This window comes from Hyperolius riggenbachi, chromosome 7 (genome assembly GCF_040937935.1).
Source record: "Hyperolius riggenbachi isolate aHypRig1 chromosome 7, aHypRig1.pri, whole genome shotgun sequence".
In the NCBI taxonomy this organism is placed as follows: domain Eukaryota; kingdom Metazoa; phylum Chordata; class Amphibia; order Anura; family Hyperoliidae; genus Hyperolius; species Hyperolius riggenbachi.
Window position 1 is genome coordinate 26,707,388 of NC_090652.1, and position 22,513 is coordinate 26,729,900.

At 46.3% G+C, this 22,513-nt stretch overlaps 1 protein-coding gene across 1 annotated transcript in view; it reads right to left on the reverse strand.

Moving 5' to 3' along the window:
* Positions 1 to 22,513, reverse strand: part of LOC137525957 (apoptosis-associated speck-like protein containing a CARD) — a 48,911-nt gene that overhangs the window by 9,396 nt on the left and 17,002 nt on the right. Inside the window, exons 3-5 of the mRNA XM_068247166.1 lie at positions 20,724 to 20,996; positions 15,326 to 15,412; positions 3,143 to 3,261 (exon numbers count right to left, since the gene is read on the reverse strand). Coding sequence (XP_068103267.1) covers positions 3,143 to 3,261; positions 15,326 to 15,412; positions 20,724 to 20,996 — 479 coding nt within the window. The remainder of the gene's footprint in view (positions 1 to 3,142; positions 3,262 to 15,325; positions 15,413 to 20,723; positions 20,997 to 22,513) is intronic.

Here is a 22,513-nt window from a genome sequence, read left to right on the forward strand (position 1 = left end):
CAGCAGAAATCAAACACAATTAGGGCACATTTTCAGCAGAAATAAAACACAATTAGGGCACAGTTCAGCAGAAATCGAACGCAATTAGGGCACAGTTCAGCAGAAATCGAACGCAATTAGGGCACAGTTCAGCAGAAATCAAACACAATTAGTGGACAGTTCAGCAGAGAGCAGATATCAAACACAATTAGGGCACATTCTCAGCAGAAATCAAACACAATTAGGGAACAGTTCAGCAGAAATCAAACACAAATAGGGAACAGTTCAGCAGAAATCAAACACAATCAGGGAACAGTTCAGCAGAAATCAAACACAATTAGGGAACAGTTCAGCAGAAATCAAACACAATTAGGGCCACATTTTCAGAGCTGCAAAAAGAAAAGAATTTACTCACCTGGCAGTGGCACTGGCAGAAGTCTTCTCTCCCCGTCTCCTCTCCTGGCCGGTGGCCGGCTCCTCAGGCGCGCAGTTCCCACGGAGCTCCCTCCCTCCTCCAATCTCCCGCGCTGATTGAATCAGGGCTACGGGAAGATGGCCACCCGAAGCCCTGTACTGGAGGCATATAAATAGTCTCCAGAGCAGGGCTTCGGCGGCGGCCATCTTCCCGTAGCCCTGCCCTGCCCTGCTCTGCTCTGCCAGCCCCGCGGGGCTGCGGGGAAACAGTGACGTCACGCCGACGTCACTGAGCCGCCGAGGCCCCTACGATCTTGAGGCCCCAAACGGCCGCTTGGTTCGCTTTATGCGGCGCCCCTGCCGGCAAAGCATCTTTGAAGCTTCTGAGGGGGGGGATAGGGTTAAAGAGCTCGCTGGGTGACAATAGTGCCCGGGCGGGAGGTGTTAAGGGGGATCTGTGGCGTTAAAAAAATGCCCCTGGGGGGTACTCACCTCGGTAGGGGGAAGCCTCTGGATCCTATCGAGGCTTCCCCCGCCCTCCTGTGTTCCGCGGTGGTCTCGCTGCAGCCCACTAAACAGTGGGCATGTAAATATTTACCTTCCCGGCTTCAGCGCAGGCGCAGTATCGGCTCTCCGCTTGGAAATAGGCGGAAATAGTCAATCCCATTCGGGTCCGCTCTACTGCGCAGGCGCAAGTCTCCTGCGCAGTAAAGTGGACCCAACTGAGATCGGCCATTTCCGCCTATTTTCGAGCAGAGAGCTGCAACATTATTTTTACTTGTAAGGGGTTAGATTTCCATTTCATTCTGAAGCTGCACAGCAACCATATCAGTGTGAGGTCAAATCTGGTTCATTCCGCTCTTCCACCCCTTTTATGCTACTCTGTTTGCTATCAGGAGTGTTTGCACATCTAGGTAAAGTTTTTTTGCTTTGTGTACTTTTCAGGAGTGCCAGAGCTACTTTCCACTGCCTCATTTGCATATAACAATCACTAAGTTTTTTACCACTTACAATGAAAAAAAAATAAAATAAAAAAGCAAAACAGTCAGGTCATTTTATATTTTCAGAAATCAGAATCATGTATTTTGCCAAGTACAGCTGGGGTTGTACCCGGAATTATATTTGGCACATACAGGTTGGTGGTGGTACAGTATAGTGGACACATAGTCATATACATAGAGTGGCACTCACTATAGAGTAGGCAAAACATACAGTTAAGATGCATAGAGCAGACATGTAGCATAGTAGAGAAGGACTAGCGTGGTCATCCGAGAGCTGTGTGAGCGGAGCTGCGGAGAGAAAAAGAGACCTGGTGCTGTGGCAGAGAGTCCAGGTACTGCAACAGTGAACTGCTGGCAGGTGGCATGGCTGGAGGGACCTCTGTGTGCTTGTGGCTTGATGAGCTGGGTTGGAGGGTGGGGGGACGGCAGATGTCCTTGCCGTCAGACCGACACTGCAGTCTCCTGACAGCCTTCTGGCTGTGTTCATCCTCCCTCGGTACTGTGATGTTTTGTTGACCTGAAAAGGGTCCCGCCGGAGCTGCTGCGATGGAAGCTCTGCAGCAGTCCTGATGGCATGGCTGGGGGGCCTGTTTGAGGCCTGTCGTATGGTTGAACTGCAGGCGGGAGCAGTGAAGAGCAGTAGAACAGGCCAGCAGGTCCGTAGGCAGAACTGGAGCAGCAGCAGTTCAACTTACCCTGTCAGCGGCTGAGGATCACCCCGCGAACATCCTCCTGTTAGCATCTGGTTTCCCTGGCATCGGCGGCAGGGCTTGCATGCTGGGGGATCCCGTGTAATGACAGATAGTACAGCCCGGAAGCAGCCTTCCTTACTGAGTATTGCGCATGCTCAGTGGGAACTTAGATATTATTTTCCTGAACCACGTACACTCCTGAAATTTTCAGGGTAGGGAGGGGACCCCCCGATTTAGCTCTGTGCCAAATTGCAGCCGCCGAGCCCCGCTGGTTCCTGAGATTGATTACAGCAAATCTATCTCGGGAACCAGCAGGGCTCGGGGGCTGCAATTTGGCACAGAGCTAGATCCGGGGGTCCCCTCCCTACCCTGAGTACCCGGGAGTGTACGTGGTGTGGAAGCGGAGATATTTAGGACGTTTTACGTGGCAGCACAATTAAATGCGAAACAGGCTCCTACTGCGCATGCGTTGCTGCACAACATGCAGAGCTGCACTATCTGTCATTACACGGGCATCGTGGCTGTTGGTCATGCCAGCGGTGTTCCTGCGGGTCCCAGGTTGCGGCAGTAAAGTGGCCAGCGGTGTTCCTGCGGGTCCCAGGTTGCGGCAGTGAAGTGACCCAAGTGCAGAATGTATCTGCATCGGGGTCCAATATTTTTGGAAAAATGTTGATGGGTTTTAGTCAATCTTGATCATATAGACAAGGAATAATGAAGACTGAGGAACACAAGAATTCTTTTGTGTGTGTGTGTGTGTTTCATGTAGAAAAAGTCATTTATGGGATGTCAGAGAGGTTACATCCTATATCTGTGCAGTTATAGACATCTCTATGTCTGTGCCTTGAGGTGGTGATCTTAGGAGGGCAGCTGTAGAGGCGGCTGAAGAGCTAACTCTCTTGTGTAGCGTCAGGCATCATCATATTGCGGATACATGACGAGAAATCCTTTATGTTCCTGTAGTATATTTAGGAATTGAGTCTTGGAATGATTCCCCCATCCTCCCACCTAGCTGTACAGCTCCCTCATCTTCTGCTTGTCGGTAGGTTGGCTCCTCACTTTGTCACATTGTTCCTTCGTCAGAAGTTTGTGTAGCAGAAGAGCATCTAGAAAAGGATCTATCGGAGACATCCATTCTATCAGACTTTCCCATTTGAGGTCCACATAGTGTCCACCACCTGCAATGCATGGGCAATGCCTGAATTATTCAGTTATGGGAGAAGTAAACTTATAAACAGGCCACAACCATAAACATCACAAAGCTTGTATCCTACAATTCAGTTCCAGGAATAGTGTTTCATTTTCAAGGACAACTGTAACTTTAGAAAACAAAAAAAAAGTTACAAAGGTAGTTGCTCAACTAAGAGGAGGGACGGATCTGGTTCCCTTATAGCCCTCCTGTTTCTCCCTGCATCCCCTCATTCCACCGCTGGGCCCCTGTTCACATCTCCTTCCAGCTGCTTCTTTGGGTCTCCTCTGAAGTACTCAGGTCTCCCAGTACTTCCAAAGACGAGCGAGTCCATACTGCTCACTCGTGTGCAGACAGGAGCCCCTCGCCTACAGAAGTACTTGGAGACCCTGGTATTTAAGAAGCCTTCTGAGGAGACCCGAAGGTCTCTTCAACATTAAAGTTAAATCATGGAACGGCAGCCTGGTGGTGGAATGAGGGGACGTAGAGAGGAACAAGGGGTCTCTAAGGGATCCAAAGCCTTCCCTTCTCTTAGGTGGGTGTCTAACGGTTTTTCTTTTACAACTTTACAATCATTAACTATGAATAGTCTTAAAAAGGGATAAGGTGTCAATGTTAAATTCTGATATTATACAAGCACCAGAGTTAGTTTGGTATCAGTGGAGTTTGGCTTTTGTGTAGGCGAACCCTCGTAGTAGCTAGTATAGCAGCAATGGCAGGGGTGGAGCAGTGGGGACAGAGGAAGTAGTGGTGGTGAAGTTTTGCTACTGCATAAACTCTAGTGGAGGGAGCTGTGGAATAGTAATAGTGTTAAGCATACTTGTGGCATACTTGTGGGGTAGGGGAAGTTGGTGTTAGGAGTAGGTGGGGAGAGAGTAGTGTTAGGAGTAGGTGCGGGAATGTTAGTGTTAGCAGTAGGTGTGGGGAGGTTAGTGTTAGGAGTAGGTGGGGGAAGGTTAGTGTTAGGAGTAGTTGTGGGGAGGTTAGTGTTAGGAGTAGATGGGGGAGAGTAGTGTTAGGAGTAGGTGGGGGTAGTTAGTGTTGGGAGTAGGTGGGGGTAGTTAGTGTTGGGAGTAGGTGGGGGGTGGTTAGTGTTAGGAGTAGGTGGGGGGAGAGTAGTGTTAGGAGTAGGTGGGGGTAGTAAGTGTTGGGAGTAGGTGGGGGGTGGTTAGTGTTAGGAGTAGGTGGGGGGAGAGTAGTGTGAGGAGTAGTGTTGGGCGAACAGTGTTCGCCACTGTTCGGGTTCTGCAGAACATCACCCTGTTCGGGTGATGTTCGAGTTCGGCCGAACATCTGATGGTGTTCGGCCAAACTGTTCGGCCATATGGCCGAACTAAGAGCGCATGGCCGAACGTTCCCCGAACGTTCGGCTAGCGCTGTGATTGGCCGAACAGGTCACGTGTAGTGTTGGGCGAACATCTAGATGTTCGGGTTCGGGCCGAACATGGCCGCGATGTTCGGGTGTTTGAGCCGAACTCCGAACATAATGGAAGTCAATGGGGACCCGAACTTTCGTGCTTTGTAAAGCCTCCTTACATGCTACATACCCCAAATTTACAGGGTATGTGCACCTTGGGAGTGGGTACAAGAGGAAAAATTTTTTAGCAAAAAGAGCTTATAGTTTTTGAGAAAATCGATTTTAAAGTTTCAAAGGGAAAACTGTTTTTTAAATGCGGGAAATGTCTGTTTTCTTTGCACAGGTAACATGCTTTTTGTCGGCATGCAGTCATAAATGTAATACAGATAAGAGGTTCCAGGAAAAGGGACCGGTAACGCTAACCCAGCAGCAGCACACGTGATGGAACAGGAGGAGGGCGGCGCAGGAGGAGAAGGCCACGCTTTGAGACACAACAACCCAGGCCTTGCATGAGGACAAGAAGCGTGCGGATAGCAATTTGCATTTTGTTGCCATGCAGTCATAAATGTAATACAGATGAGAGGTTCAATAAACAATAAACAGTAATTGGTGTTGTCCAGAATGCGCACAATGCGTGGGTCGCGTTCAATGCAGTCCTAGGCCGAAGAGGTCATAGCCTAGGGTCACAAAAACCTGTTTATTTGGGCAATTTCAATGGTGGCGAGTCTGACGTACATAAATCGCAGCAATGGCCGTTAGCAACGTCTGAATCTCACGAAATGTCTCATGCAGGTAGAAGACATATTGTTAGACTTGGGCTCCAAAGATGGGTTCCCTACATCTCTGCAAACCAGAGTTACAGGGCAGGGGCGCCTCTAGCCATTTTGTCACTCCAGGCGAGAAAACCCAGGCGAGAAAAAACAAATAAAGGCAAAGGGGACACAAGGAGGCACAAAAGGGCACAGAAGGAGACAGAGGTGGCACAGGGGAACTGAAGGAGGCACAAAGGGAGACAGAAGGGAGACAGGAGGACAAACAGGGGCTCAGACATGGCACAAGGGACTGAAGGAGGCACAAGAAGACAGAAGGAGGCACAAAGGGGGGAAAAAGGATGCACAAGGCACAGATGTGGCAGCTGCCTGCATCTTACGCTAAGTAGATGCAGCAGAAGCAAGTAACAGAACAACTATGGGGGAAGTGCTTAGTCTGGGGGCGGGGCTTGATTTGGGGGTGGGGCTTAATCAAGCAACATGGTGCACCCCTCGACCAATGACACTCCAGGTAATGGCCTGTACTGCCTATGCCTAGAGGCTCCCCTGTTACAGGGCTCCAAATTTGGTAAAATCCCCCATAGGCTTTCATTGGGCCTCCTATTTACAGTTCCAAAATCTCACATCTTTTCAAAGGGCAATTGCTCAGCAGTGGCAAATTTTCTAGCATTGTAGGGACCCTTAGGGGGAACATGACTGGTGAGTTTCGGGCCCCTAGGCCAAAGAGGTCATAGCCTAGGGTCACAAAAACCTGTTTATTTGGGCAATTTCAATGGTAGTTATGCTGACGTACATAAATCTCAGCCATGGCCGTTAGCAACGTCTGAATTTCACGAAATGTCTCATGCAGGTAGAAGACATATTGTTAGACTTGGATTCCAAAGATGGGGTCCCTACATCTCTGCAAACCAGAGTTACAGGGGTCCAAAATTGGTAAAATCCCCCATAGGCTTTCATTGCCTCCCTATTTCACTTTCCAAAATCTCACATCTTTTCAAAGGGCAATTGCTCAGCAGTGGCAAATTTTCTAGCATTGTAGGGACCCTTAGGGGGAACATGACTGGTGAGTTTCGGGCCCCTAGGCCAAAGAGGTCATAGCCTAGGGTCACAAAAACCTGTTTATTTGGGCTATTTCAATGGTAGTTATGCTGACGTACATAAATCTCAGCCATGGCCGTTAGCAACGTCTGAATTTCACGAAATGTCTCATGCAGGTAGAAGACATATTGTTAGACTTGGATTTCAAAGATGGGGTCCCTACATCTCTGCAAACCAGAGTTACAGGGGTGCAAAATTGGTAAAATCCCCCATAGGCTTTCATTGCCTCCCTATTTCACTTTCCAAAATCTCACATCTTTTCAAAGGGCAATGGCTCAGCAGTACCAAATTTTCTAGCATTGTAGGGACTCTTAGGGGGATCATGACTGGTGAGTTTTGCCACTGCTGAGCCATTGCCCTTTGAAATGGTGTGAGATTTTGGAACGGTAAATAGTAGGCCCAATGAAAGCCTATGGGGGATTTTACCAATTTTGGAGCCCTGTAACTCTGGTTTGCAGAGATGTAGAGACCCCATCTTTGGAGCCCAAGTCTAACAATATGTCTTCTACCTGCATGAGACATTTCGTGAAATTCAGACGTTGCTAACGGCCATGGCTGAGATTTATGTACGTCAGCATAACTACCATTGAAATTGCCCAAATAAACAGGTTTTTGTGACCCTAGGCTATGACCTCTTTGGCCTAGGGGCCCGAAACTCACCAGTCATGTTCCCCCTAAGGGTCCCTACAATGCTAGAAAATGTGCCACTGCTGAACAATTGCCCTTTGAAAAGATGTGAGATTTTGGAAAGTGAAATAGGGAGGCAATGAAAGCCTATGGGGGATTTTACCAATTTTGGACCCCTGTAACTCTGATTTGCAGAGATGTAGGGACCCCATCTTTGGAATCCAAGTCTAACAATATGTCTTCTACCTGCATGAGACATTTCGTGAGATTCAGACGTTGCTAACGGCCATGGCTGAGATTTATGTACGTCAGCATAACTACCATTGAAATTGCCCAAATAAACAGGTTTTTGTGACCCTAGGCTATGACCTCTTTGGCCTAGGGGCCCGAAACTCACCAGTCATGTTCCCCCTAAGGGTCCCTACAATGCTAGAAAATTTGCCACTGCTGAGCAATTGCCCTTTGAAAAGATGTGAGATTTTGGAACTGTAAATAGGAGGCCCAATGAAAGCCTATGGGGGATTTTACCAATTTTGGAGCCCTGTAACTCTGGTTTGCAGAGATGTAGGGAACCCATCTTTGGAGCCCAAGTCTAACAATATGTCTTCTACCTGCATGAGACATTTCGTGAAATTCAGACGTTGCTAACGGCCATGGCTGAGATTTATGTACGTCAGCATAACTACCATTGAAATTGCCCAAATAAACAGGTTTTTGTGACCCTAGGCTATGACCTCTTTGGCCTAGGGGCCCAAAACTCACCAGTCATGTTCCCCCTAAGGGTCCCTGCAATGCTAGAAAATTTGCCACTGCTGAGCAATTGCCCTTTGAAAAGATGTGAGATTTTGGAAAGTGAAATAGGGAGGCAATGAAAGCCTATGGGGGATTTTACCAATTTTGGAGCCCTGTAACTCTGGTTTGCAGAGAGGTAGGGACCCCATCTTTGGAATCCAAGTCTAACAATATGTCTTCTACCTGCATGAGACATTTCGTGAAATTCAGACGTTGCTAACGGCCATGGCTGAGATTTATGTACGTCAGCATAACTACCATTGAAATTGCCCAAATAAACAGGTTTTTGTGACCCTAGGCTATGACCTCTTTGGCCTAGGGGCCCGAAACTCACCAGTCATGTTCCCCCTAAGGGTCCCTACAATGCTAGAAAATTTGCCACTGCTGAGCAATTGCCCTTTGAAAAGATGTGAGATTTTGGAACTGTAAATAGGAGGCCCAATTAAAGCCTATGGGGGATTTTATCAAATTTGGAGCCCTGTAACTCTGGTTTGCAGAGATGTAGGGAACCCATCTTTGGAGCCCAAGTCTAACAATATGTCTTCTACCTGCATGAGACATTTCGTGAGATTCAGACGTTGCTAACGGCCATTGCTGTGATTTATGTACGTCAGACTCGCCACCATTGAAATTGCCCAAATAAACAGGTTTTTGTGACCCTAGGCTATGACCTCTTCGGCCTAGGACTGCATTGAACGCGACCCACGCATTGTGCGCATTCTGGACAACACCAATTACTGTTTATTGTTTATTGAACCTCTCATCTGTATTACATTTATGACTGCATGGCGACAAAATGCAAATTGCTATCCGCACGCTTCTTGTCCTCATGCAAGGCCTGGGTTGTTGTGTCTCTAAGCGTGGCCTTCTCCTCCTGCGCCGCCCTTCTCCTGTTCCATCACGTGTGCTGCTGCTGGGTTAGCGTTACCGGTCCCTTTTCCTGGAACCTCTTATCTGTATTACATTTATGACTGCATGCCGACAAAAAGCATGTTACCTGTGCAAAGAAAACAGACATTTCCCGCATTTAAAAGACAGTTTTCCCTTTGAAACTTTAAAATCGATTTTCTCAAAAACTATACGGTCTTTTTGCTAAATTTTTTTTCCTCTTGTACCCACCCCCAAGGTGCACATACCCTGTAAATTTGGGGTATGTAGCATGTAAGGAGGCTTTACAAAGCACGAAAGTTCGGGTCCCCATTGACTTCCATTATGTTCGGAGTTCGGCTCGAACACCCGAACATCGCGGCCATGTTCGGCCTGTTCGGCCCGAACCCGAACATCTAGATGTTCGCCCAACACTAGTGAGGAGTAGGTGGAGGGAGGTTAGTGTAAGCAGTAGGTGTGGGGAGGTTAGTGTTAGGAGTAGGTGGGGAGAAGTTAGTGTTAGGAGTAGGTGGGGAGAAAGTAGTGTTAGGAGTAGGTGTGTGGAGGTTAGTGTTAGGAGTAGGTGTGGGGAGGTTAGTGTTAGGAGTAGGTGGGGGAAGGTTAGTGTTAGGAGTAGGTGGGAGGGAGGTTAGTGTTAGGAGTAGGTGGGAGGAGGTTAGTGTTAGGAGTAGGTGGGGGAAGGTTAGTGTTAGGAGTAGATGGGGGAGAGTAGTGTTAGGAGTAGGTGGGGGTGGTTAGTGTTAGTAGGTGGGGGGAGAGTAGTGTTAGGAGTAGGTGGGAGGGAGGTTAGTGTTAGGAGTAGGTGGGGAGAGAGTAGTGTTAGGAGTCGGTGGGGGGATGTTAGTGTTAGGAGTAGGTGGGGGGAGGTTAGTGTTAGGAGTAGGTGGGGGGAGGTTAGTGTTAGGAGTAGGTGGGAGGGAGGTTAGTGTTAGGAGTAGGTGGGGGGAGGTTAGTGTAAGGAGTAGGTGTGGGGAGGTTAGTGTAAGAAGTAGGTGTGGGGAGGTTAGTGTTAGGAGTAGGTGGGAGGAGGTTAGTGTTAGGAGTAGGTGGGGGAGGTTAGTGTTAGGAGTAGGTGGGGGGAGGTTAGTGTTAGGAGTAGGTGGGGGAAGGTTAGTGTTAGGAGTAGGTGGGAGGAGGTTAGTGTTAGGAGTAGGTGCGGGGAGGTTAGTGTTAGGAGTAGGTGTGGGGAGGTTAGTGTTAGGAGTAGGTGGGAGGAGGTTAGTGTTAGGAGTAGGTGGGAGGAGGTTAGTGTTAGGAGTAGGTGGGGGAAGGTTAGTGTTAGGAGTACTTGTGGGGAGGTTAGTGTTAGGAGTAGATGGGGGAGAGTAGTGTTAGGAGTAGGTGGGGGTGGTTAGTGTTAGTTGGTGGGGGGAGAGTAGTGTTAGGAGTAGGTGGGGGTGGTTAGTGTTAGGAGTAGGTGGGGTGGAGGTCAGTGTTAGGAGTAGGTGGGGGTAGGTTAGTGTTAGGAGTACATGGGGGAGAGTAGTGTTAGGAGTAGGTGGGGGTGAGTAGTGTTAGGAGTAGTTCGGTCTCGAGAAAGCCCTAAGTGGGGGCGAAACGGCCGTCGACTCATCCTCTGCACCTCTATTTTCACTCTTGTGCCTGATAAGTATATTTTTTAAACAGTGTGTATAGCTGTTACAATTTTTTAATGATGTTGGATTAAATGGTATTTTTTAAAGTGATGGTGAGCTGCTCCTGGAATCTTTACCTCTCTCTTTTGAATACAATGAATGATCTATGCAATTACATCTGGTTGATGCACCACCAGTGTTGAAGTTGTTACAGTGGATTTTTATCGTGTGCACTCGCCACGCTCTGCTCTTACCTAAAGAAGTGTTAGGAGTAGGTAGGGGGTGAGTAGTGTTAGGAGTAGGTAGGGGGTGAGTAGTGTTAGGAGTAGGTGGGGGGGAGGTTAGTGTTAGGAGTAGGTTGGGGGTAGTGTTAGGAGTCGGTGGTGGGTGGTTAATGTAAGAAGTAGGTGTAGGGAGGTTAGTGTTAGGAGTAGGTGGGGGAGGTTAGTTTTAGGAGTAGGTGGGGGGAGGATAGTGTTAGAAGTAGGTGGGGAAAGTTAGTGTTAATCATAGGTGGGTAGAATAGCGTTAGGCAAGGGAAGAAGAGTTTAGTGTTAGACATAGATGAGGGAGGTTAGTGTGAGGAAAGAATGATACAGTCTGATAATAGAATATCAGTAACATTACAAATATTCTTGAAAGAAAGGGGGAGATCCGAGAGCCCGATATGGTGTAGTATGTTAATAAGGTGATGTCTGATGCAAACACACACAATGGTTATACTCACAAGGACGGGTCGCCTCCAAGGCAACCACTGGATAAGAAGGCGGGGAGAATTGTAACCTGACCCCGCTCAGGGTGAAGAAGTCATTCTGTAGATAGAAGGAAATGGGGATACACCCCTCCACCCAGGGTGGACTCAACAGTTATGTGATATAACAACAGAGGCGCCAAGTAGAGTAAAATTAGTTAAAATTGTTAAAAAGGGGGAAGTGGGTGGATTCACCTCCCTTCTGAAAAAATGGCCAGACAATGGGCAGGTTACTTCAAGTTTAAAGTAACATTTATTATGAGCTCCAAAAGTGCAACGCGTTTCACGGGTAACAGTCCCGCTTCTTCGGGCAAGCAATTTTTGGAGGGAGCAAAATCGGGTCAAGAGCCAGATATAGCGCATCTGTGGCTACAGTCTATGGTATATTTCATGCGTTTTCTGCAGCGTTTTTAATCGTTTTTAATTCAAAAGTAAAGATTTCTGGTGTGTTTTCGCTTCCTGTTGTCTACCTAATGATTCAGACCTCTCTGGCTGGGTGCACACTTAGCAGAAAACTAGCGTTGTGTAAAATGCTGCGTTTTTGCCGCTAATGGAATTCTAGGTAGGTAAACGCATATGAAAAATGCATGTTTTTTTCTCTGCGTTTTACAGTATGCGTTTCGCAAACACTGGTTTTGTTGCATAATATGCAGGATGGCTGCCAAAACGCACATAATGAAAGTCTATGGTGACGCATATGCATAGCGTTTTAATTACTTAACGACCAGCCGCTGCCGATAGGTCTTTCTTGTATTTCCATGGAAACCGTTTCCTGTCACTTCACGGCGGGTGTCTCCGTGAACAGCCTGCGAGCCTCCGATCGCAGCTCACAGGCTAAATGTAAACACACGGGGAAGTAATCCCCGGTGTTTACATCGTACAACGCTGCTGTCACAGCAGCGCCGTAAAGGAGATCGGCGATCCCCGGCCTCTGATGGGCGAATCGCGGCACTTTGCGCGTGCAAAAGTCCGCGAACGGCACTTCACATGCTAACTGTTTAGCACACCCGTGCTAAACAGCACGGCTTTGTGAATCAAGCCCTATGTCTTGGAGAATAGAGGAAGCTGGCACTGCTGTAAAGCACTGTGTTTATTCAAATCTTTTGTGCCTCAATTGTGCAAAATGTACATGCGTCGTCATAGCTGAACAGTAAACACACCAGTTAGATTAAGAGAGGCACACTAGATGGCGGTGGGTGCTGGGTACAGAAGCCTGACGGCCGTTTCGCACGCTGCTATTGGAAGCCTCCGTAGAAGCACAGCAGTGTGCGAAATGGCTGTCAGGCTTTTGTACCCAGCACCCACCGCCATCTAGTACATAACGTTACAAGTCTGTATGCTAGAGCAGGCTGCCAGCACGAGAGGACACGGTTTGATCACTTGTGCCCGGCTCAATGCTCCACTCCGCGCTGTAGTGCCAACTTGCTGCAATTCTTCTCATTGTGCTTTGAGAAACACCCGCATTGCATAGAAAACCATGACGTAAACATGATTTTTGACAAGTGTGTTCCCAGCCTTCCTCACAGGAGGGCTGGTGACTCTATAACGGGGAAGAATGATCAACAGAAAGAAAGGAAAACAAATGGGCTGTGATGTGAACCATTTTATTCATAGAAATCACTGAGGAAAAGAACAGCTCCTGACATGTTACCTCTGGTTTATCACAGATACAGGGGTAACCCGTTACCTGGGGGTGGGGAGACCGGCCAGAGGATTGTCGGACGTTGGGAAATCGAATGCTGCGCTACCGCTGCACCACCGCGACCGAGCGCTTTCGAGCGAGATCCTTCCAGTGTGCCGGATCGATAATTTCGGGTGACCACATTGCAGCATTGATCCATAGGATTATATTTGACTCTGCCAGATATCGATGCCATTAATTGAGTAATGTATAGGCACCTTTACTGTACTCACAGATCAAGTCGGCCATCATCTGACCCCACCCACCCATCCCTGGCCTTTCATTGGATGATTCTGACTCCACCCACCCATCTCTGGCCTTTCATTGGATGGTTCCCATAGTGGTACAACCCGTGTCAGGAGTGTGTGCATGAGAGTATTTACAACAACAGCAATATAAGAATGACTTGTAGACATCAAATAACAGTATAAAAAGGCATGTAAAAAAAAACCCAGTACCGGTGGCTTTTCACTAACAATACATGTTATTTATAAAACATGGCATAATACAAAATTTCCCAACTACCCGTATACAATATAAAACTGTGCAGCAGAGGGCGTCGATGTACAGAGGAAAGCCGGGCTCCGCCTATGTCTGCACAAGCAAAGACCTGTCTCTGGTCCCAGGAGCTGGCAATCTAAGGAGGAGCTATAGAAAAAGGTAGTGCTGGTGGTATGATGGACATGCTTCTGTGTAATGTGCTATCTGAGGCTGCTGAAAACAAGAGATTAATGAGATGCTAATAAGTTCGAATTGATGCAGTTTTCACAGTTGCTTGGTCCAAGTCCCAGTTGGAACATTTGCATAAGATCTGCATCAACTCAAAATTATTAACATCTGATTGGCCATCCTTATTATGGTGCCCATTAATAACACAACGATATGATTGGTCCGAACTGATCAGTCTTGCCCTTTCATGGACGAAAAACTTCTAGCCAATTTGATCAGATTGATGGGATCTAACCATTTTTTCAGATCGATTCCATCAATCAAATTGGTTAGCAGTTTTTCACCCGTTTGTGGGCATGACCAACCATTATTCATCAATCACAGTGATCAATCGGACTATCCACTACCCGGGGGATCGTATTGTTAATGGGCATTTTAAGTGAATTCCTATGCGTTCTCAAGATGACCATCATCTGCCCCGCCCTCCAATCCCTGGATTTTAATTGGTCAATTTTCCTAGTGGAAAAAAAACCACATGCAAGGAATGTGAGCATTAGCAAATATTCACAGTGATAAAAAAAAAAAAAAAAACAGTTTTAAGAGTATAAAAAGAACCCTGGAAATTGCTGGCTTTGCCAGTGCTGTTTGTTCATTTGTAAAACTTGGCATGAAACAAATTTTCCCAAGTACTCCTATGCAATATAAGACTGTGCAGCAGAGGGCGCCAGTGTACAGAGCCATACACATCTCTGCACACACAAGGCCCTGGGCCCAGGAGCTGACAATCAAAGAGGAAATGTAGAAAAAGCTGCCCTGTAAGGTACACATTGCTTTAGATCTCTCTGCAGGACAGAGCCAACCACTTCTCGTTTGGCATAAAAAAAAACCCTACCAGACCACTGTTTACATTTTTGCGATTATTTAACCACTTCAGGATTCTGCGTACGCATAAGTACGCCCCTGAATCCTGAAGCGGTTTCCATGGTTCCATGTCAGTTCACGGAGGGTGTCTCCGTGAACACCCTGCGAGCCTACGATCGCAGCTCGCAGGGTAAATGTAAACACGCGGGAAAGATCTTCCCCGCTGTTTACATACATACGGCGCTGCTGCGCAGTAGCGCCGTAGAGGAGATCGGCGATCCCCGGCCTCTGATTGGCGATCCCCCGCACCACAGATCATCCAAACCACCCGAAACCCGGAAGTGGTTAATTAACCATACCCCATTCAAGTTTTAGAATATATTTAGGACAGATGTGGTTGTTTTGGGGGAAAAAAAAGAGTCCCTGTTAACCAGAAGTCTGGCATCCGGAGGTGCATGTCTGAGGAGATAGTCAGGCCTGGATTTACCTCGCGGCAGCCTATAGGCACATATGTCCTGGCACCTTAGACTCCGCCCTCCATGAACCTACAAACCCCCACCAAACTGCACTGCAAGTGTACTGGCTGTTCCAGCTGTCACTACTCCCTTACTTCCCTTGCCCATCGTAGGTAGCTTAGTATTAGGTAGCCAGGGCTATCCTCAATATTAAGTAGCTAGAGGTGCCCCCCAAGCATTAGGTAGCTAGAGGAACCTCAGTACTATGTAGCTAGAGGTGCCCCCCAAGTATTACATAGCTAGGGGTGCCCCTAACTGAAGGGAGATCTCATCATTGGAATGCAGAGAGCAGGGCTTATTTAGACTCTCATCAGGACTCTGCATAGGGAAGGAGGCACTCAGGGAGGGGAATAAGTCGCCTTTCCATCATCATACACCTGTAGGCAGGTGTCTACAGTGCCTTATGGTAAATCCGGCCCTCAGGACAGTGCTTTAGGAGGGGAGGGGGGTGCAGGCCATAAATTACTTACCAAGTCTCCAGGTGGCGTCTTGTAGCCTTTCTGTAGCTCCTAGCATCTTTCTGCCATCCATGCACGGCTCCCGGCGTGTCATGTGACCTGATATGGGTCAGGTGACAAACCAAGAGCCATACACTGAGGACCCCAGAAAGCCACTAGGAGCTATGGCTTCCGGCGTGTCATGTGACCTGACATGGGTCAGGCGACAAGTCATAAGCCATACACTGAGCACCCCAGAAAGCCGCTAGGAGCTACAGGAAGGCTAGAAGACACCACCCAGAGGCTCAATAAATATTTTATGCTGCACGGGGGAGGTTTTTGCTTTTTCGACAATAACTGACACCAGACGATCCGCGTCGGTGCTGGACACCTTGCTGTATTTGAAGTAGATGCCGCTATTCTCCCCTACAGCCTCTGCTGTTCTCTAATTCTCAAGTGGTGAAAGAAGAAAAACAGTTTATGAATATGGCGATTTGGAAAATTTAGACATGGGCTCAGCAAGGATGGTCATTGAACAGGGAGGTATAGCGCCGCTCTTCCGATATTGCACCCCTATGCATCAGTGTGACATAAAATGGGGGACAGCAGGCCGGGAGGCTGTGGCTTTCCTTCATTAGCGATTGCGGTGGTCATGGCGATCTCCTGGTCAGGAACCAGTATTATTACTTCCTGTCCGGTAGCCTGGAGCGTCAGATGTTGCTAGACACTTGTCACTTCATAGAATTACGTGCCTAGCTCCCAATTAACAGGGTTTGGCATGACTATGACATGCTATTAATAACATATTTGGCGGTAGGGAAGAGCTTCAAGTGGTCCATAGACCACAGAGCATGAGCTGTAAATCTCTGTCAGATGATCAGCTCTACCATTCCCCTACATTATATTGCAGGTTATTGTATGTGTAAGTACACTCGCTTATCTTTTCTGTTACTGTACAACAATGTGGTAGCACCAAGGACTGGTGATTAGGCAGCTAAGAGGTGCACCAAAAGAAAACTATGGCAAGAATGGGTCCAGTTTAGTGATGATCGGCTCTCGGGAGGACCGGCACCCCCTGGTGGCGGGAGGGGGTAGGCGGGCTGAATGACGTCACCCGAACCTTCCCGATGCCGAACACTTAGGTGTTCGATCATCACTAGTCCAGTTCAGTCTCTGCAGTGATAAAGAACTGCGTGCTTTAGCTTATTAACAGGTAGGAAGGACGTTGACAACCAACCAAAATTTCTACGGACACCATGGTTCTCTGCTAGGCTGCAGTGTGCTGAGGAACCGACTCACTACGCTTGTTAGTTAATTATTTTGATTCAAATTCCAATTTAAAGTGACACTGAAGAAAAAAAAACTACAATGAATGTTATGTGTAGTAGGGATAATTAATAGAACAAAAGTGGAAAAGAAAAGAGTCTCCTATTTTTCTTTTCAATTAAATAGCTTTTTCAGTTTACACACTACACTCTGCATTTTAAACTATAAAAAAGAGCAGAGCTAATGACCCTTTGAACTCCTCTGCAGTCAAATTTTATCTGAAGTTGTCTTTCCTTGTTTCTTTGATGTATTAGTGCTTCAGAAAACAGCTCTCTAAATCAGTCAGAGAGCTCAGAGAAGATCTTCTGCATAGATTACAAGTGAAGTTTCTTAAAGTGGATCCGAGGTGAACTTTTACTCGCATAATTGTGTTCCTCTCCTATTGTTTATAGGGCATTCCTCAAGCCAAATACTTTTTTGTTTTTGTTTTAATACTCTAATTCCCTATAAACTAAATAAACCACGCCCACAGGTTTTCAGAGAGCCTTGGCAGTAGCAAAGGCTCATGGGAGCTCAGTCTGGGCAGGAGGAGGAGGAGGTGTTACTAGCCATTGATTTCAGAGGCAGAGGGGAGAAGGGAGGTTTTTTTCACAGGTAAGATACAGATAAGCCTGCCTCTGTGTAATGTTTACAAATGACATGGCTGCTGTCATTGTATCACAGGAAGAAATAATCATATACTGTTGAAGCTGTTTGCAGCTAGATTTGCTGTGTAAACTATCTAAACTTTAGATAAGATATATAGACAAGTTACTTGTTCTAGTTAGTTTTTCATCTCGGATCTGCTTTAACTCTTCCTGTACTGGAAAACAATATGAGACTCATATCTCTGCTACTAATGTCCTATTTCTTAGCTGTTCTACACATACAAACCTTTATATCATAAGTTTATTTTCACTTCAGATTCCTTAAAAATTGAATGTAAATGAGGTAATTTTTGGTAAACCCTATAGAGAGCTTAAAGAGGAAATCCAGTGAAAATAATGTAATAAAAAAAGTGCTTCATTTTTACAATAATTGTGTATAAATGATTTAGTCATCGTTTTCCCATTGTAAAATCTTTCCTCTCCCTGATTTACATTCTGACCAGGGATGATCTCCGAGCTTATTCAGGAGTAATGACGAGTGATTACTCGTGATTCAAATGAGGATTAGTTATAGCAGCTGCACGGCGGGGATTGGAAGGGTTATTTACCCACTGGCGTATCCAGACGGGGGTTCTGGATGTATGGAACACCCCCTTGAGACTCCTGTACCTTTAAAAAAAATTCCCTGAAATCGCTGAAGCAGACAAGCTGGTAAATATACAGAGGCTTGCCTGCAGGGTCTGTGGGAAAAACTCAGCTCTTTCCCTATTGTAAAGACTGCATGTAGACAGCTACATAAGGTATGTCACAGGTTGAAAAGTTTTTGACATTCCCTAAACTCCAGGAGGGCTGCCTGCAGCTTGTGTGAGAGGCTGACCATCCCTTACATCCTCCACACCCCTATAGACGGTATACCTATATCATTCCCCTATTCCCACAATCCTCCCCACCATGTTGTTAATGTTTTGTTTTTGCTTTGGCAATGCTAAATGTATTTGGTCCTGCCAATAAAGCTTTTTTGGATTTGGCTGGCAGGGACAGGAGACACAGTACATGCAAGTAGCCTCTGTGTGATGTGGGACTGCAATACAGATACGCTATCTGCTCTATCTCAGTCTCTCCACTCTACCTGGGGGGCAATCTCCCCCCAGGTCCCCTTTCATTCAGTGATTTAGGGTTGGTGTCTGGTGTATTCAGGTTTTTTGTTGTAAGGCAATGCAAAATACTAGGCTAGCTGATAAAACTGCAATTAAAGGGCAGGCAAGCTGGTATATATACACAGCATGATGCAGAGCTTGCCTGGAGGGTCCGTGGGCAAAAATCTGTCTCTCCCCTATGTTATAATGACTGCATGTGTGGATAAGGTGTTAAACAAGGTGAACATTTTTTGACAGTCCCTAGACTCCAGGAGGGCTGCTTTCTGACTTGTGTAAGAGACTGGCAGGGACAGGAGTCCTATTACAGGCAAGTAGCCTCTGTGTGATGTGGGACTGCAATACAGATAATGCTCCATCTCAGGCTATTCTCAATTTCTCTCCACTCTCTCTCTGAGCTAGTGCACGCCAAAATCACAATAGCAATTGCTAGCAATTAGTGAGTGCGATTTTCAGAGCGATTTCTGAATGAATCACTCAAAAAAATGCTACATGCGGTATACCTGCGATTTTGAAAAAATCACAACGCTGCTGTGGGAACACCCACATAGGGTAACATTAGCCAAGCGCTTTTCAAATCAATGTTGATTTGAAAAACGCTCAGAAGCCCTCTTGGTTGGCACCTGCCCTCCCTCATTCACCTTTGTTTCCCTCTTCCCCTAGTGCTGGCTGTGTCTTCTTGTCATACAGGAAAGCTAAATAAAAGTGCAATCCTGGTGAGGCAAATTATTATTATTTAGTATTTATCTAGCGCCGCCATCTTCCGCAGATGCATATATCCCTGCATCATATGGGTATCGCTTGCGCTATGTGACATATTCCACTGAATTGTCCATACTAAGTCTATCTCCTGTTCCTCTCTTGGGGAGTTGTTCCAGCGCTGTCCCCTGTTCAAATTTGCTGCTACCAGAAGCCGTCAGAAACACTCGTGTCCTTGAATACTTCCAAAGATAGGCAGCTCCATAATACACCAGCGCACTTTTGTGCATGGGCAGTATGGAGCCACCTGTATTCGGAAGCACTCGGGGACATAAGTGCTTCTGGACCTTTCAGGAATCTCCCCCTTAAAAATCCTGCGTTTGCCCCTGCCCATAAATCCGCGTCTTCCGTGCGCACCATATTAATTATTATTAATATTATTATTGATTTATAAAGCGCCAACATATTCCGTGGCGCTGTACAAAGTAAGAAACAAACATGGGGTACATTATAATACAGACAATGGTGTACACCAAAATACAAGATACATAATTAGTGACAAAATACAAAGAATGATACAAAAACAAATATGGAATTGGTAATGACAGTGATAAAATTAACATGATGAATAAAATGTATAATGGTTACCAAGAAACAAAAAGGGGGAGAGAACCCTGCCCTTGCAGGCTTACAATCTAAAGGATTATAGGTTATAGGATATAGGTCCATGCGTCCTAATAGTAGCGTTCCAAGCCTTGCTGCCGTCACTTCCTCCTTCCGGCTTGAAGGAGGAAGTGACGGCAGCAAAGTTTGGAACTCTACTATTAAGGTTCGTATACACGTCCGATAACGATCGTTCAAAACGAACGATTCGTAATGTACGAACGACATTTAAATTAGGTGGAATTTATCGTCCGTAACGAACGACTGTGTACAGATGAGAAAGATTTAACCCAAAACATATGAACGACGAACGATAGAATATGCGTGCGCAAAGGCAAGTGACGTCAGAAACAAATCGTCCGACTCCGTACACATGTACAGATCCCTGTACACATTATAACGATCAAACAATAATCGTGGAAAAAATCCACCGGGTTGGATCGGTCAAACTGCCCGTTAAAGATCGTTATCGTTCACTGGAACGATGGTTCGTGGTTTTTGCGTGCATGATTATCGTCCCAATTATCGGTATCGTTCGTTTTTGAACGATCTTTATTGGACGTGTGTACTCAGCATTAGGACGCATGGACCTATTTGAAGCACAGGGAGGAGGGTAAATAACCCTTCCAATCCCCGCCGCTCAGATGCTGTAATTAATCCTCATTTGAACCACGAGTAATCACTCGTCATTACTCCTGATTAAGCTCGGAGATCATCCCTGATTCTGACATTGATCACAGGCTGCTTGCTTTTTTGGCAGTTGGAAACAGCTGTAAACAGTAAAACAGCTGTTATGTCCCACAATGCAATGAGGTTCATAGACAGGAAACTGCCAGGACCATGGTTCTCACAGTTTCCCGTGGGAGGGGTTTCACCACAATATCAGCCATACAGAGCCCCCTGATGATCCGTTTGTGAAAAGGAATAGATTTCTCAAGTAAAAGGGAGTATCAGCTACTGATTGGAATGAAGTTCAATTCTTGGTCACGGTTTCTCTTTAAGATCTCTCTAGATCTCTGACCAAAGGGCCATGCTTTTCCTTCAACACTTGGTAGAAGTCATCCTTATCAGGCTTTCCCCAGCTTCTGATGCAAAGGAAGAGCTCTCTCATCTTCTCCTGAGGAGTTCCTTTGCTCCGTATCGTGTCATACTGCTCCTCAGTCACCAGCTTCTTGGCCAGAAGACTGTCCAGGATACCAGACACCTCAGTAATGCGTTCCTTCAGAGCCACCTGATGTCTATCCACAAAGTGTTCCTCCTGAGATTGTGAGGGACCTGCAATCAGAAAAGAATGCTTTTATTAAATATTGTTTTCATCTATCAATGTGACATTTAGTGGCGTTTACTTCGCTTCATCTCCTCATGGACAAGGGTTTACTTCATTTTTGAATCCCGTGAGGAAGGGCAGGTTTATACAGATGTCTACAACTTAAGTAAATATTACTTTTGCTTTCTGATTGGATCATCTCAGAAAGTGATCCAATCTCTCCAACAGGTAACAGACATCAGTAAAACCTGATAAATGTGCTTAAAGAGACACTGAAGCGAAAAAATATATATGATATAGTGAATTGGTTGTGTACTATGAATAATTACTAGAAGATTAGCAGCAAAGAAAATATTATCATACTTTTATTTTCAGGTATATAGTGTTTTTTCTAACATTGCATCATTCTATAATATGTGCAGATTACACAACACTCAGCATTCAAAATGATTCTTTCAGAGCAGTCTGTGAACTAATGACCTCTCCTCTAGCAGAGGAAAAGTAAATAGTCCAGGAACAGTTGAGATAATAAAAGTCAGATAACAGCCCTCTCCACAACTAACTTAGTCGGAGAGATTAATGGCTTGTTTGCATAGAGATAACAACTGGAGTTTCTTGCCTCTTCCTGTACTGGAAACAATTACACTGATGTATCTGATCTTAATGTTTTATTTCTTAGCTGTACTACACATACAAATCATAATATCATCATTTTTTTTTCGCTTCAGTGTCTCTTTAAAGGGAACCTGAGATGAAGACAAAGAAAAAAATGGTACATACAGTACCTGGGGCTTCCTCCAGCCACTTCAGGCTAATTGTCCCTTGCCTCCTCCTCCACCACCTGGATCATGCTGTAGAAGGCCCGGTATCTCCACAAGATGGGGCGTACTGCGCCTGCGCCGACTTGCTGAGATATCGGGGCTTCTATAGCACGATCCAGGCAGCGGAGGAGGAGGCTAGGGAAGATTAGCCTGAAGTGGCTGGAGGAAGCTCCAGGTATGCATCATTTTTTTCATTGTCTTGATCTCCGGTACATGTTAAAGAAGCAGGGCGTTCGGGCGCCTGCCTCGAGCCGCGTAGCGCTGAAGCTTGGCATGGTTATAGCAGTAATGCGATAGTCCATGCCCTGTACATGGGCAATTCGTGGGATCTTGCAATTGCCAGACCCCAAATTACTTCTCCCACCAAGTTATTACGACTATGAGGGGAATTAGCATTTAATACAGCCAATAGGAGGCACCACACCTTCCTGCTACTCCCTCCATTGGTGCCGATATACTGTCAGACGGGACAGATTTCTGCATTGTCAGAGATGCAAGAAGGGGATGGGGAACATTTTGTTAATGATTACCACTATTCAAAGTATCTATATAAGTGATTATTATGAGCACAGGACCAATAGAAAGCTAATACTGCAGTTGAGGGAGGGCCCCTCGAGGCCCCTCTGGCCCAAGGGCCCTGATACGGTCGCAACCTCTGCACCCCCTATTGCTACGCCCTAATAATAGCCCTAAGTCCACAGCGG